Raw genomic sequence first — 17,438 nt, forward strand, 5'->3', positions numbered from 1 at the left:
AAAGGTTGCTCTGATGTGCTCTGTTTCCTCCAGTTCTGGCCATGAGGCTGGGGGTGTAGAGCAGAGGTACATTCGTGCCTCAGGGAGTGGTCACCCTGAGGTGCCTAAACTCACTGGATGGACTCCTCACTAAGTGGAAGCACTGCACCATTAACTCTTCACCTTTGGCACTCACCCTTGGTATCCCAGCCTTCTGGCTAGGATCAGGGAAATTGTTATAGATCTGCAGTATATCTGCAATCATCCACTTATTTATTTATTTTTGTTTGTCATTGTGCCACTATTACATGTTTGTTTTGTACACAGGATTTGTCAGGATGCGGTAGCCCTTCTGGGTGTCCCTCCTGGCGGTCTAGGGGAGGTGTGTGTGGCCATTTGGTTCTTCACCTCCCTGCAACCCTTGGGCATCTTGGCTTCGGTCAAGATGCCATCAGTACACAGCTCCTCGGCTCATACCTTGGTTGCCTAGGTTGAAGCCAGGTGCATTTGTGGCCCCTTAGTAGCTTTTGCGAAAAGGGGCATTGAACCTGGATCCTTGCAGATGCCTTCTGGCCCGGAGGTGAAAGGTAGGTTTGTTGGGGGACCTCTCTCCTGTTGGAGAAGGGCTTAGCGATAGACCGCATCCTTTGTGCACGTTTTTTTAGTGTGACACGTTTGCACTTTTTCTTGCACTTTGGGCGATAGAGAGCACTTGCCTCGGCTCTTAAAAAAAAATGTTGCTTATAGGTCAACTAAATAACTAAAAATGAACCCTAACCCCTTTATGAGAGTCTAGGATGGGACAGGATGTGAGGTCAGGGTATGAGAACGAGATGGGAGGTCAGGGTATGAGAACAAGATGGGAGGTCAGGGTATGAGAACAAGATGGGAGGTCAGGGTATGAGAACAAGATGGGAGGTCAGGGTATGAGAACAAGATGGGAGGTCAGGGTATGAGAACGAGATGTGAGGTCAGGGTATGAGAACGAGATGTGAGGTCAGGGTATGAGAACGAGATGTGAGGTCAGGGTATGAGAACGAGATGTGAGGTCAGGGTATGAGAACGAGATGGGAGGTCAGGGTATGAGAACGAGATGGGAGGTCAGGGTATGAGAACGAGATGGGAGGTCAGGGTATGAGAACGAGATGGGAGGTCAGGGTATGAGAACGAGATGGGAGGTCAGGGTATGAGAAGGAGATTGGAGGTCAGGGTATGAGAACGAGATGTGAGGTCAGGGTATGAGAACGAGATGTGAGGTCAGGGTATGAGAACAATATGGGAGGTCAGGGTATGAGAACGAGATGTGAGGTCAGAGTATGAGAACAAGATGGGAGGTCAGGGAATGAGGACGAGATGTGAGGTCAGGGTATGAGAACAGGAAGTGACAATGGGATATGAGGACAGGATGTGAGGGCGAACGCATCATTTTTGCTTTTTCTCTCCCTCAAGTAGGAAGACTGGGCTATGCAGGGTGCTCAGCTAGTAGACAATAAATAGGGCACTAGTGCACAGGCATCACCACTGTTCCGTTCTAAAGGGGCATCCTCGTTCTGAAGCACAGTCAAACCCCCAATTGATAGAACACTATAGGTTAATGGTGGGATAACGCCAATATTGGCCAAGCCTCTGTGAGCACTAGACATACAGCCTTTCGTGTTCTGCAGACAGTGGGGTGTAACAGGGAGGGGAGGTCTGAACAGTGCTGTCCATGTGACACCTAAACAATTGATACTTGTGCATAATGCAATTCCCTAATATAAGGTTTAATGGACTTCAAGGTGGATTAACAGGCCGGGTCAGACATTAGAAAAAGAACAACAAAAAAAAACAAAATAAGAAAGTGTGCCAATAGGCAACAAAAAGGATCAATAGCAATATACGTACAAGTTTTCTCGGTAGTAGGTAAATCCGATAAAGGGCAGCTGGTTTCCTGAAAATGCTTTTGGGATGGGAAATGTCTCCACGTTGCCTTTGTCATCTTCAATGTCATCAAAATTGCTACTGTCAATATCACTGCTCAGCTCTGGGACCACTGGGGCAGCCGCTACAGGATGAAACATGTTACATGTGAGTTGTGAGGCGGCAGATTTTTTTAGTCACAGCCAATACGAGGGGTCTGAAACGCTCTCAAAAAGCAAACCTGCCTGGGCAGACAGGAGCTTTAAAGGGGTACTCGGGTGGAAAACATTTTTTTTTTTTAAATCAACTGGTACTAGAAAGTTAAAATAGAAGAAAAGGCGGATATCAGCTCACCCAGTAGTCTCCAAGGTATATGGAAAGTAGCACAATACACCTGCACCAGCGGGAGCTTCGGATGGTCTCTGAGGCCAAGTCCTCAGGTGAAGCAATCAGGAAGGAGAAAAGGAAGTTCCGGCTCCCAAGGCTGGATAAAAAATTCAAGTTTATTTCTTCATATTAAAATCCAGTGCATGAGCAAACAATAAAACCAATGAAAGGAGAACAACACCAAACGCACCGACGCGTTTCGACTTAACGCTAAGTCTTAGTCATGGCAACTACAAAGCCCAGCATGGCTTCCTTTTATATCGTCATATCCCATAGGAGGGGAAGAAACACCCATGGGTGTGTACCCACAGGTGAGGAATACAATGCAATGAAGTCCCATTAAATATCACAACCGGAATCTAGTACTAAAAAATGAATGAAAAAATGAAAATGAAAATATATATAAATCTATACACACATGACAAGGTGTAAAACATCATGAGAGATGTATCATAACTAATATATATATGACAGATCATGTCTATAGTTGAGTCCAGACATGGATTCACGCTTCCTGTCTGGACTCAACTATAGACATGATCTGTCATATATACCGGTATATTAGTTATGATACATCTCTCATGATGTTTTACACCTTGTCATGTGTGTATAGATTTATATTTATTTTCATTTTTATTCTTTCATTCATTTTTTAGTACTAGATTCCGGTTGTGATATTTAATGGGACTTCATTGCATTGTATTCCTCACCTGTGGGTACACACCCATGGGTGTTTCTTCCCCTCCTATGGGATATGACGATATAAAAGGAAGCCATGCTGGGCTTTGTAGCTGCCATGACTAAGACTTAGCGTTAAGTCGAAACGCGTCGGTGCGTTTGGTGTTGTTCTCCTTTCATTGGTTTTATTGTTTGCTCATGCACTGGATTTTAATATGAAGAAATAAACTTGAATTTTTTATCCAGCCTTGGGAGCCGGAACTTCCTTTTCTCCTTCCTGACCAGAAAGTTAAACAGATTTGTAAATACTTCTATTAAAAAATCTTTACCCTTCCAGTACTTTTTAGCAGCTGTATGCTACAGAGGAAATTCTTTTCTTTTAGAATTTTTTTTTTTGTCTTGCCCACAGTGCTCTCTGCTGACACCTGATGCCCTTATTGGGAACTGTCCAGATCAGGAGAAAATCCCCATACCAAACCTATTCTGCTCTGGACAGTTCTTGACAGAGGTGTCAGCAGAGAGCACTGTGGACAAGACAAAAAAAAAAGAAATTCAAAAAGAAAATAATTTCCTCTGTAGCATACAGCTGCTAAAAAGTACTGGAAGGGTAAAGATTTTTTAATAGAAGTCATTTACAAATCTGTTTAATTTTCTGGCGTCAGCTCATTTAAAAAATAAATAAATAAATACATTTCCACCGGGGTACTCCTTTATCATATTCTTGGTCATGCCACTAGCCCCCAAACCACTGTATTAGACTGTCAGGTCTGCTTTAAGGCTCCAGGGAATAAATAAGACCACAGTGCTAGTTCACCGCTGTGGCCCCCTAAGTGGCGCCAGAGCCACCTGTTGTGAAAGAGAACTGCAGCACTGTTATATTCCAGGGAATCCCTGCGTAGGATAACCATCAGATGAGATAAGGAATAGGACTTTAAAGGCCACGGCTACACTGCAATTTTTTATGGCGCGACAACTGCAAGTCCACGAGATAGCATACAGCTCAGTGTATTGTTTTTGGCTACAGCTGGAGCTTAATACTGCAAATCAATCAGTAGTATTACAGAACAATCACCCTGGCCGAAATAATACAATTCTGGCTGCCTATATCGACCACTAGGGGGGGCTCAGGAGGTAACTGCATAATGTTTATACATCAAACTCCATAATAATACAGTAGGCACTAAGCTCCAAAAAAAGCTCCATTGTGCAAGCTGCAGCCAGCTGGAATTTTATCACTTATCTCTATGGCTCATTCCCTGAGAGTTGGAGTATTTTCAACAGCTGGAGGCGCCCTGGTTGGGAAATTACTGACTTAGAGTAGGGTCACATGTGCCGTCTTTTGCTGCTGCATATTTTCCTACCCTTTGAAGTTAATGGGTAGCAAAATGAGCAGCAGAAAATATGCGGCATGTGTGACCCAACCCGGGCGCCTCCAGCTGTTGCAATACTACAACTCCCAGGGAATGAGCCATAGAGATAAGTGATAAAATCCTAGCTGGCTGCAGCTTGCACAATGGAGCTTTTTTGGGGCTTAATACTTACTGTATTATTATGGACAGGATGATTGTTCTGTAATACCACTGATTGATTTGAGGTATTAAGCTCCAGCTGTAGAGAAAAACAATACACTGAGCTGTATGCTATCTCGTGGACAGCTGGAGGCCCCCTGGTTGGGAAACACCGGTATAATAAGATAATTTAACTTCAATTATTTTTTATTTAATTAAAGGAGGGGGGGGGGGTAAAGTATACAAGAGTAAAGAACACTGATAAATAACACTATTACTTTAAGTAAAATGTCCTGCACAAGCAGGAATATTGGGCACACAAGCTCTCCAGCATATATATATATATATATATATATATATCGTGTATAAATCTGGCGCACAAGCCTAGCTCACAGGTAGCACATAGTGGCTGCTTTGTGTAACATTTAAATGTCCGTGACGCCTAACAAACTCCTCATTCATTGAAGGAGTCTGACATGGCCTGTCTGGCGGGAGATCAACGAAACGCCATACACAAACACTCAAGTAAAAAAAAATGTGTGTGTAGTATATATGAGATATATATATATATATATATATATATATATATATATACATATACATACACACACACACACATATATATACACATATATGTGTGTGTACATATAGATTTATATTTTAGATAGAAAAATAAATAAAATATAAATAAATAAAAATAAATATATTTTAATATGTCCAGGCATTCTGGGAGTTGTAGTTTTGCTGCCCTTAAATGAATATGTAAGACACCTGTAAAATTCATAGAAATATATTTTTGCAACAAATATTGTGAAAGAACCCTACATATAGCAGCGGGCTTTTAACTGTGGACCTCCCGATGTTGCAAAACTACAACTCCCAGCATATGGGGATTTGTAGTTTTGTAACATCTAGAAGTCCATGGTTTGGAGACCACTGATCTATAAGATTATTCATAATCCGTATACACATAAAACGCATAGAATATAAGCCTCCCGCTTCGTATCCGGTACTCACTTTCTCGTATGTTGTCCCAGGTCCACTGGTCATTCTTGAAAAAGGCGTGCTGCTTTATTTCCTCGATGCCATTCCGCCCAAGCCGTACCTCCCTATACATAGCAGAAGAACCACAAGTTACATCAGGGAAAAACCTCTGGGGAAGGGCTGTCAGCGTTATGAATACACAATAAGATGAAAGGGTTAATTTAGCCAGTCCGACTGCCCCCCGCACTGCGCCAGCTACACAGGCGTCCTCATTGCTGCAGCCGGTCCATAGAGTGGGTCTCTGTGGCTCTCACAGTGCATCTAATATCTTCAAGGAAAGGAGAGGAGATGGAGGGGGACTTTTTTTTTTTTTTTTTTAAAGCTTCTTAAGACGCCACGTGTGGAATGAAACAGTTTTCCACCCCAATTCAACGTTAGACGGGAAGTTCAGCAAACACAGGCCAGCGTTTTTAAATTAAGAAAAGGATCTTTTGAAAAAAAAAAAGGGGGGACCTGCCAAGCGCTACGACAAAGGATGCATATGAGGGGGATAGACGCGCCAAATATGCCTTAACCCCTTCCCTCCTCAGCCATCTGGATAATTCTACATACAGGACTGTTCTGTGAAAAAGGTATTAACCTCTATTACTGACTACTGTACAGAAAGGAGGGAAGGGGGGGAATGAATTATAGGACCCCGCCAAACATAAATATTTCGCTTGGCCACTGAAAGGTTAATAGCGTGCAGAAGAACAGGACTCCCAGTTATCTACAAGGTACGAGGCGTGTGAAACGGGGGCCTCAGGTTTCCATGAAACGCTCTATGGACAGCACAAATAATCCAGCTTCCCGTCCGGATCTCTGCGCGTTCCGTTGGATTCTTTGGTCTCTTTCATCTTCAGCTTCCCCTGAGAAAATGGTTCACACGCAACACCGGCCTTTGGGATCTGTATAAGGCTGTATTCACACCACGTTTTTGCAATACAGTTTCAGTATCAGCTTTTTGATGTAAAACAGATTCCTTAAAACCGGACTGAACTGTATCAAATGGGTGTACAAATTTTAACCCGTATACGGTTTGAAAAATAATGTCCAGTTGCATCAGTTGTTTTTTTTTAAACTGTATACATTTTTAACTTTTCACTCCATTATGAATAAAGTTTCACATGTTTGATTAAAATTCCAAGAAAAAAACTACGCAAAGTCAAAACCCGTATGGAACCATACGCACATACCATTCTGTACGGTTCCCAATGACTCAGATGTTAAAAAAGAAAAAAAACATACACTGGTTTCAATACGGTTTTTCACCCGGACCAAAAACAGTGGTAGGCTACGAATTTGGGTGCGGGGGAAAAAAAACGGACAAAACCGTGCAAGACGCAAAAGGGATGCAACCGGATGCATCTTTTGGCATACGGTTTTCAATGGAGAGTCAATGCATACAGTTTTCAAAGCGAAAACATATATACGGGAACTGTATTGCAAAAACGTGGTGTGAATTCAGCCTAAAAGGAGTTATCCTGGAATAGAAAAACAGAGCTATTTGTTTTCCCAAAAACAGCACAAACCTGTCCTCCGGTTGTGTGCAAGGTTACAGCTTGGCTCCGTTTGCTTCAATGGAACTGAGCTGCAATACCACACACAACCTGAGGACAGGCGTGGTGCTGTTTTTGGAAGAAATCAGCTCAGTTTTTCTAATCCTGGATAGCCCATTTAAAGGGGTACTCCGGTGAAAAACTATATATATATATATGTGCTGCTGCATTCTTCTGTTGCTATATATATATATATATATATATATATATATATATATATATATATTTATTTTTTATTTATTTTTTTAAATCAACTTGTGCCAGAAAGTTATGCTCCACAGGAAGTTCTTTTATTTTAAAAATCGTTACTGTCTGACCACAGTGCTCTCTGCTGACGCCTCTGCCCATGTCCGGAACTGCCCAGAGCAGGATAGGTTTGCTATGGGGATTTGCTCCTGCTCTAGACAGTTCCTGACATGGATATGAATCCAGCTCAGCTTGTGCGAGAGCTTCATACACCCCGACTGCAACCAAAGGGTTAAAGGGGAATTCCACTGGAATTTTTTTTTTTTTTTTTATATCAACTGGTTCCAGAAAGTTAAACAGATTTGTAATTTACTTCTATTAAAAAATCTTAATCCTTCCAATAATTATCAGCTGCTGAAGTTGAGTTGTTCTTTTCCGTCTGGCAACAGTGCTCAGTGAAGAGGTTTGCTATGGGGATTTGCTTCTACTCTGGACAGTTCCCGAAACAGATGTCACCAGAGAGCACTTAGACAGAAAAGAACAACTCAACTTCAGCAGCTCATAAGTACTGAAAGGATTAAGATTTTTTTAATAGAAGTAATTTACAAATCTGTTTAAGTTTCTGGATCCAGTTGATATATAAAAACAAGTTTTTTTTTTTTTCCTGGATAACCCCTTTAAATAGCTTAGAGGGTCACCTATCTTACACATCTTTACAATTTCTTGATACCTCCTTCTGTTCCTGAGCCTTATAGTTTGTCTGACAATTCAGAGAATCAGTCAAATGGGCAGTAACTTAATTTTAATAATTCACATCAGAAAACAGCAGATTAAGAATACAATTAGAGATGAGCGAACTTACAGTAAATTCGATTCGTCACGAACTTCTCGGCTCGGCGGTTGCTGACTTTTCCTGCATAAATTAGTTCAGCTTTCCGGTGCTCCGGTGGGCTGGAAAAGGTGGATACAGTCCTAGGAAAGAGTCTCCTAGGACTGTATCCACCTTTTCCAGCCCACCGGAGCACCGGAAAGCTGAACTAATTTATGCAGGAAAAGTCAGCAACCGCCGAGCCGAGAAGTTTGTGACGAATCGAATTTACTGTAAATTCGCTCATCTCTAAATACAACTAATCAAGAATGAGAGATGATGGGTGGGATTATACAGTCAGGGGGTGTGAATATTTTTTCTTGGGTTGCTGCAGTTGCAACTGATCCAGGCATCTAGGGGGCTAAATGCTCAGGATCAGTTATACAACCCCCTAGAGCAGTGTTTTTCAACCAGTGTGCCTCCAGCTGTTGCAAAACTCCAACTCCCAGCATGCCCGGACAGCCTTCGGCTGTCCGGGCATGCTGAGAGTTGTAGTTTTGCAACAGCTGGAGGCACACTGGTTGAAAAACACTACCCTAGGAGGTTGCAGTTGCTGCTGACTGTGGCATCTAGGGGGTTAAACGCAGAGTTATCGGCTGAAGGCACTCATGAGCCCATTACTATCCCATGATTTGATGTGAATGTATTACATTGTACTACCATATGTCTGTATGACAATACATGTGTGTAATGTATTTCATATGCACAGCCCTCTATCAGGGTATACACGAAGTATGTCTAAATAGACACTTCAAGAGAACCAAGCCATACTCACCCCCCTGGCTCCCGGCTGTAGCTCCCCCTCTAATGAAGTCATCACTAGGGGGAGCTACACAGATCTGGCTGAAGCTGACGCCAGGGTGGGGTAAATGGACGTCTGGCTACTGTATCCAGTATATACAACTATCTATAGATGACTGTATATGCTGGATAACCTACAAGGGCTTACAGTAAACCAGTGATGTATATACATCTCCGTATTTACTGTAAATTCTTGCTGGGCAGGAGATACATGATGTAAATCTCTTGCTCAGCATCATCTGTACAGGCACAGCTCAGCCCCGATAGGAGGGGGACTCCTGTCGGAATAGTCATGGGAGTCCCAGCTCCTGTATAGATTACATCCCTGCACTATGCCCTGCTGTACACTGTACGGCTAGGGGAGGTAATGCGCCATGCATCCGATAAAGGAGTCATTGAAGTGGCCCCCAGTGGTTTCCCCCCAATCTATAAAGGCAGAGAGAAACTGCTAGTGGGGCAGGGAGAAACTGGTGGTGGGGCAGGGAGAAACTAATGGTGGTGGGGCAGGGAGAAACTAATGGTGGTGGGGCAGGGAGAAACTAATGGTGGTGGGGCAGGGAGAAATTAATGGTGGTGGGGCAGGGAGAAACGAATGGTGGTGGGGCAGGGAGAAACGAATGGTGGTGGGGCAGGGAGAAACTAATGGTGGTGGGGCAGGGAGAAACTAATGGTGGTGGGGCAGGGAGAAACTAATGGTGGTGGGGCAGGGAGAAACTAATGGTGGTGGGGCAGGGAGAAACGAATGGTGGTGGGGCAGGGAGAAACTAATGGTGGTGGGGCAGGGAGAAACGAATGGTGGTGGGGCAGGGAGAAACGAATGGTGGTGGGGCAGGGAGAAACGAATGGTGGTGGGGCAGGGAGAAACGAATGGTGGTGGGGCAGGGAGAAACGAATGGTGGTGGGGCAGGGAGAAACGAATGGTGGTGGGGCAGGGAGAAACTAATGGTGGTGGGGCAGGGAGAAACTAATGGTGGTGGGGCAGGGAGAAACTAATGGTGGTGGGGCAGGGAGAAACTAATGGTGGTGGGGCAGGGAGAAACGAATGGTGGTGGGGCAGGGAGAAACGAATGGTGGTGGGGCAGGGAGAAACTAATGGTGGTGGGGCAGGGAGAAACTAATGGTGGTGGGGCAGGGAGAAACTAATGGTGGTGGGGCAGGGAGAAACTAATGGTGGTGGGGCAGGGAGAAACTAATGGTGGTGGGGCAGGGAGAAACTGCTAAAAAAAAAAAACACTCTGATGACTCATGGTTGAGGCAGCATGAAAGTGATGACAGGTTCCCTTAAAAGGGGTATTCCAGGCAAAAACTTTTTTTATATATATCATCTGGCTCCGGAAAGTTAAACAGATTTGTAAATTACTTCTATTAAAAAATCTTAATCCTTCCAATAGTTATTAGCTTCTGAAGTTTTCTGTCTAACTGCTCAATGATTATGTCACGTCCCGGGAGCTGTGCATGATGGGAGAATATCCCTTGCATGATGGGAAAATATCCCCATAGGAGCTGGACAGCTCCCGGGACATGAGTCATCAGAAAGCAGTTAGACAGAAAACAGCAACTCAACTTCAGAAGCTAATAACTATTGGAAGGATTAAGATTTTTTAATAGAAGTAATTTACAAATCTGTTTAACTTTCCGGAACCAGTTGATATATATAAAAAAAAAAAAAAGTTTTTGCCTGGAACACCCCTTTAATGTCTGTAAAAGTCATAATTGTCTTTGGCTCAACAGAAAAGTACTTGACATGGACAGAAATACTTAAAGGGGTACTTCGCCCGTAGACATCTTATCCCATATCCAAAGGATAGGGGATAAGATGTCTGATCACTGGGGTCCAGCTGCTGGGACATTCGCTTAGAGCATCGGGTGCAGCGCCGGAGACTCGTGACGTCACAGCCCCGCTCATGGCGTGACGGCCACGCCCCCTCAATGCAAGTCTATGGGAGGGGAGCTATTGGGACATTCATTATTATAAGTTACAACCTACCTGTCTGTCAAGAAGGCACAGATGAGGTTCTTGGCATGTTTAGAAATCTCCACATCTTCTGGAAAGTTTAAGGAATTCTTGTGATCCATAATTTTACTATAGGTGCCAACCAAGGAGTCTGCATAAAATGGAGTGTCCCCTTAAAAAGAGAAAACAAACAAAAATAAGACTGAGCTACATAATTAAAAGGAAAAAGTATGTGAAATATACAAAAAAAGTTTAGATCCTAGATTAGTTATTACATTTAAACATGTCATCTTCTCTGAGAAGTGTCATTTCACGTCCTTTAGGACTTCGTAAGTAAACGCAACCAAGTTATGCTGAATTTTGGTCCCATTGGTCATTTTTGTATGACTAAGGCTGCATTCACACCATATTGAAAATCGTATGCATTGACTCTCCATTGAAAACAGTATACCAAACGATGCATCAGGTTGTGTCCGTTTTGCTTCCGGTACGGTTTTGTCAATTTTTTTTCCCTTACCCAAAACCATAGCCTACCACGGTTTTTGGTCTGGGTGAAAAACCGTATTGAGACTTATACTTTTTGGGAGTCAATGGGAACCATACAGAACCGTATGTATGGTTCCATCTGGTTTTCACCATATGGTTTTTGACTTTGCCCAGTTTTTTTTTTCTTGGAATTTCAATCAAACAAGTGAAACTTTATTCATAATAGAGTGAAAAGTCAAAAACGCATACTTTTTTTTCTTAAAAAACAGATGCAACCGGAAATCACTTTTCATACCCTATACGGATTAAATTTTGTTGCAGTTTAGTCTGTTTTTGAGGAATCCGTTTTTTATCATCAAAAACCTGATATGGGAACTGTATTGCAAAAACGTTGTGTGAATGCAGCCTAAGACTGATCGAAATGCGTCACTCCGTTACCTGTGCCATGTGAATAAAGCTAGACATCAGACAGAGCTGCTGTGCTGGACGTTTTGTTCGTGTATTGTTATACATTCCACGTAGAGATGAGCGAACTTACAGTAAATTCGATTGGTCACGAACTTCTCGGCTCGGCAGTTGATGACTTTTCCTGCATAAATTAGTTCAGCTTTCAGGTGCTCCCGTGGGCTGGAAAAGGTGGATACAGTCCTAGGAGACTCTTTCCTAGGACTGTATCCACCTTTTCCAGCCCACCGGAGCACCGAAAAGCTGAACTAATTTATGCAGGAAAAGTCAGCAACCGCCGAGCCGAGAAGTTCGTGACAAATTGAATTTACTGTAAGTTCGCTCATCTCTAATTCCACGTTTGGTCCGCACAGGTCCCGGACACAGCACGACGAGGGGCGATTTGGAGACTACAGCTTAATTTGAATTTTGGTAGAATTGTTTAGCCAAAATAGTAGTAAAACCAACATAAAAAAAACTATAATGGAGCAATTTTCACCTTTTACTGTGTTTTGAACCCACCCCTTGGTACCAACCAAATGGTGCAAGTCCTCCAGACACGGTCCTCTTCCGGTGCCCAACATGTTTTGAACCCACCCCTTGGTACCAACCAAAATGGTGCAAGTCCTCCAGACACGGTCCTCATCCGGTGCCCAACACGTAACACTGCGCTCACCTAATCGCCGCCCCCAGTGATGCCCCGTCTCGGCCTTAGTTGCAGTGTCCTGTAACGGGGCAGGCCTTCTTCTTGATTCCCAGACCTGTTACATCACACTGCCGCTCAGCCTATGACTGGCTGAGGCGTCCCGCCTCAGCCAGTCATAGGCTAAGCGGCAGTGTGATGTAACAGGCCTGGGCATCAGGAAAAAGGCCTGCCCCGTTACTTGGCACTGTGGCTAAGCCCATCACCCATCACTGAGGCTGGCATTTAGCTAAGCAGTCTTGTGTTGGGCCCCAAAACCAAAAGGAAGACCGGGGACGGAGAACAGGAGACCTATATTTGTGGCACCAGGGGACCGGCAGAAGGTAAATAAGAGTTTATTATTTTTATTGTGGTAGCCCAGGCAGAAATACAAAATAAATAAAATTGCCAGATAACCCCTTTAAGTGGTGTTTATATGTATATTATACGCTACAGATCCCATTTTTCTGCCTATTAACCTCAATAGTTCAGCAGACAATTGGCAAATCCACCACTACCGCAGACTCATTGAAGTCAATAGGTAGCAAAATCCGCTGAAGATTTCTTAGTGTGACGAAATCCCCTGTGGATTAAGTGTCAATATACCCATATTTTATGCACACAAATAACGTATATGTTGCGGAATTTTAGCCCACAACCCAATTAAAAACCTGAATGTGTACACACACCCTTATGGTGTATGAGGGTGTGTTCACACGTTCAGGTTTTTAATTGCAGTTATTGAAAAGAAAGCCAGGAACAGATAACAAAAATGGAGAACATGGAGAAAGTTAAAGGGGTACTCTGTCCCTAGACATCTTATCCCCTATCGAAAAAATAGGAGATAAGATGTCTGATTGAGGAGGTCCCGCGGAACCCCAGACATCCGGTGCACGAAGCGAACTTCGCTCCGTGCCGGATGACTGGAGATGCAGTGAGGAGGCTCGTGAAGTCACGGTCACGCCCTGCTCGTGATGTCATGGCCATGCCTGCTCAATGCAAGTCTATGGGAGGGGGCGGGAAGTCCGTCATGCCCACTCCTATAGACTTGCTTTGAGGACGCGAAGCTGTGACATCACGAACGGGGCGCGGCTGTGACATCAGGAGTCTCCGGCGCTGCATCAGACGTTCAAAATGAACGCTGGGTGCAGCAGAAATTGTGGGGGTTCCCAGCGGCAGGAAGCCCGCGATCAGACATTTTATCCCCTATCCTTTGGATAGGGGATAAGAGATGTCTAGGGGTGAAGTACCCCTTTAAGACTGAGACTTCACCTTTTCGCAAAACCATTCCTGGTTTTGTTTTCATTACCTAAAGCTGTAGGCGCTAATTGCTTTCTTAGGCCCCTTTCACACTACAAGCATCATCCTGTAAAAACCTCCATCATTACTCCCGGCAAGAAGTCCTGAAAATGGCCGGCAAAAAATCCCATTCATGTCAATGGCATTTTTTGACCATCCTTTTGCATCAGGTTTGTCTGCTTTTACTACGGCTGTTAAAGGAGATGTCCGGCGCTGACTTTTTCCATTCCGTCCTGCCCGGGCTGCAAAAAAAAGACAAAACAAACTTTCACTTACCTCCATATGTTGCCCCGGAGCTCCGCAACAGCTGATCGGTCGGCTGGGCTGTTTACTTCCTACTTCCTTTAGCCCGGTACGTCACACGGTGCTTCAGCCTATCACCTGCCGCAGTGATGTCCCGCCTCGGCCGGTGATAGGCTGAAGCACTGTGTGACGTACCGGGCTAAAGGAAGTAGGAAGTAAACAGCCCGGCCAACCGATCAGCTGTTGCGGAGCTCCGGGGCAACATATGGAGGTAAGTGAAAGTTTGTTTTGTCTTTTTTTTGCAGCCCGGGCAGGACGGAATAGAAAAAGTCTGCGCTGGACATCTCCTTTAAAATGTAACATTGAAGTCTATGGGAAATGGATGTTTCAAAAAAACCACTCATTATCATCCGTTTTTCTAACATCCGCTTTTTGTACTGAGCATGCTCAGTACAGCTTTGCAAAAAAAAAAGGGGTTAAAACCTGATTTTAAAAAAGGATGTAACTGGTAATAACGGATGATAACGGATGAACAACATCAGTATTTTTAAGGAAAAAAACATTAAAAATAACGGATGATGGTCATCAGCTTTCAACCGCTATTATCAGTTATTGCATCGGTTTTTTTCATCATGTAAAATAAAAGCAGGATGATACCTGTAGTGTGAAGGGGGCCTTAATAAGTGGCCACCAAAAGGATTGGAGGAGTATTACATACAGTCTTGATAAGAAGAAATTGATCTACATTAGAAGCACGTGATGGACAGTCAGGTATTCTAGTTCATGCGGAAAGGATATCTGGCTACCTTGGAAAGTGACGGCAAACAAACAGTTTAAGGGGTACTGCGCCCCTAGACATCTTATCCCCTATCCAAAGGATAGAGGATAAGATGTCAGATCTCCGGGGTCCCGCTGCTGGGGAGCCCCGGGATCTACCAGGCAGCACCTACCTGTAGTGGCTTCCGGAACCGCTGGAGGTCCTCAGACTGAGTCCATCTCGGACGGAAGATCGTGACGTCACGCCCCCTCCCATAGACTTGCATTCAGGGGTGGGGTGTGACGTCACACGGGGGCGGAGTCGTGACATCACGATCTTCCGTCCCGGTGGTTGAGATGGACTCAGCCTGAGGACCTCCAGCGGTTCCGGAAGCCACTACAGGTGGGTGCTGCATGGTAGATCCAGGGGGTCCCCAGCAGCGGGACCCCGGCGATCTGACATCTTATCCTCTATCCTTTGGATAGAGGATAAGATGTCTAGGGGCGGAGTACCCCTTTAAAACAAGAGGGAAAGAGTTTTAAAAAAATTAAAAATAAAACAGTGAGAAAGACAAGAAGGAGGAGAGCCAAAATAAGCGTAGGAAGAAGTAAGAGTATTTCTAGTATTTCCTTACAAGGTATAATGTACCACATAATCTAATCAGAACCATAATGGATAAATGTTGGGACATTTTATTGAATGATCCCTATTTAGGGCAACACCTCAACAGAGGAGCTAGAAATCTTCATTCCTTACTTGCCGCCCCCCTGCCCAAAAATTGGGACATAAACAACAACAACAAAACTAAAATGTAAGATTGGGAATATCAGAGGCGCATTAGATGTGGCCAAAACAGGTGGGAAGGTTGGAGCAACCCGGTACAGCTCACAAAATCCTCCAAGGATAAGGAAGGGAAAATATACAAGATGGCGCAACATCTGTCATGTGCAGGAAGTAATGATATACAGTGGTCCCTCAAGTTACAATATTAATTGGTTCTGGGACAATCATTGTATGTTGAAACCAGGGGTCAAGTCCTGGGGAAAAAAGTGTGGGAACTCACCCAAGATTTAACTTAAAGGGGTACCCCTCCCCAGACATCTTATCCCTTATCCAAAGGATGGGGGATAAGATGTCTGATCGTGGGGGTCCTGCCGCTGGGGACCCCCGCGTTCTCCCTGCTGCACCTGGCGTTCGTTTAGAGTGTTGGGTGATGCGCCGAAGGCTCGTGACATTACGACCCCTCAATGCAAGTCTATGGGATGGGGTGTGATGGCTGTCACGCCGCCCTCCCATAGACTTGCATTGAGGGGGCATGGCAGTGACGTCAGGAGCCTCTACCCCCTTCGCCAGTCATTTAGCACTGAGCAAAGTTTGCTCTGTGCACCGAATGTCTGGGGTGCCGTAGCAGAGATTGCGGGGGGGTCCCCAGTGGCGGGACCCCTACGATCAGACATCTTATCCCCTATCCTATGGATAGGGGATGAGATGTCTAGGGGCAGAGTACCCTTTAAGGGCTGGTCCTGCAGGACTCCTACTAATAGGAACTGCGTTCCTGCTGTGGAAAAAAGTGCAGGAACTCCGTTCCCATGAGTTCCTGCAGGACTTGAGCCCTGGTTGAAACCATTGTATGTTGAGACCATAACTCAATGGAAACCTGGTAATTGGTTCTGAAGCCACCAAAATGTCATCCAAAAATAGGAAAAAGTGAAGATTTAAGAAAAATAAGTAGATAACTAATACAGATAAAGCAAATTCTTACATATAAAAGTAATAAAGAGCTACTGGGAGCTGTAATCACTGTCTATGTCAGTGTTTCCCAACCAGGGTGCCTCCGGCTGTTGCAAAACTACAACTCCCAGAATGCCCGGACAGTCGTTGGCTGTCCGGGCATGCTGGGAGTTGTAGTTTTGCAACAGCTGGAGGCACCCTGGTTGGGGAACAATGTTTTTTGTAGAGGACAGGATCTTCTTCAGGGTCCTATACAGTACACAGTGTCCCAAATGGAGCCGCCCTTACTTGGTGTCCAAAGGAGCAGCTAACCCTGGCACAGGTAAGGAGTAGTACAGAACTTGTAGTTCCTCCTTGTGCTGTAGGGGGCGCTACCAGACACCAGTCAGTGCGTGCACTTCAGTAATACAGGTGATTTACCAGTAAAATGTCCATTCTGATTGGTCAGTTCCTCCAGTTGTGACATGTCTCACAGATCTGGACTGTCTGTAACATTGTTGAGTCTGGTTTCAAGTTACTATGGTCCGGAAAAAAACATTGTATGTTGAAACTATTGTATGTTGAGGCCATTGTAAGTTGAGGGATCACTGCATACTCACTGATGTGCCTGTGTAATCTCTGGTACATACAACCATGATTCTTCGAGAGAGAATTAAAGGGGTTGTCCAGAATTAGAAAAATGGTCACGTGCTTCCAAAAACAGTACCACACAAGCCCTCAGGTTATGTGTGGAATTACAACTTGTCTCTATTCACTATAATGGAACTGCGCTGCAGAACCACACACAACCTGAGGACAGGTGTGGTGCTGTTTCGGGAAGATAATATATTAAGGCTACTGAGGAATACCACAATAGTGGTGAAACGCGGTTAGCCTCAATCTATAAGTATTGCCACAACCATCTTTTGTTCATATCAGCCTCTAAATCAGCCGATACCGCCTTGCCAGCGCTGG

General features: G+C 44.4%; 1 protein-coding gene across 7 annotated transcripts in view; it reads right to left on the minus strand.

The window, feature by feature from the left end:
* Positions 1-17,438, minus strand: part of ROCK2 (Rho associated coiled-coil containing protein kinase 2) — a 211,146-nt gene that overhangs the window by 61,588 nt on the left and 132,120 nt on the right. For all 7 annotated transcript variants that reach the window (XM_056564195.1, XM_056564199.1, XM_056564197.1 and 4 more), the window contains 3 exons: positions 10,876-11,014; positions 5,469-5,560; positions 1,864-2,023 (listed from right to left, as the gene is read on the minus strand). In XM_056564195.1, coding sequence (XP_056420170.1) covers positions 1,864-2,023; positions 5,469-5,560; positions 10,876-11,014 — 391 coding nt within the window. The remainder of the gene's footprint in view (positions 1-1,863; positions 2,024-5,468; positions 5,561-10,875; positions 11,015-17,438) is intronic.

The sequence above is a fragment of the Hyla sarda genome, chromosome 3 (genome assembly GCF_029499605.1).
Source record: "Hyla sarda isolate aHylSar1 chromosome 3, aHylSar1.hap1, whole genome shotgun sequence".
Taxonomy (NCBI): Eukaryota; Metazoa; Chordata; class Amphibia; order Anura; family Hylidae; genus Hyla; species Hyla sarda.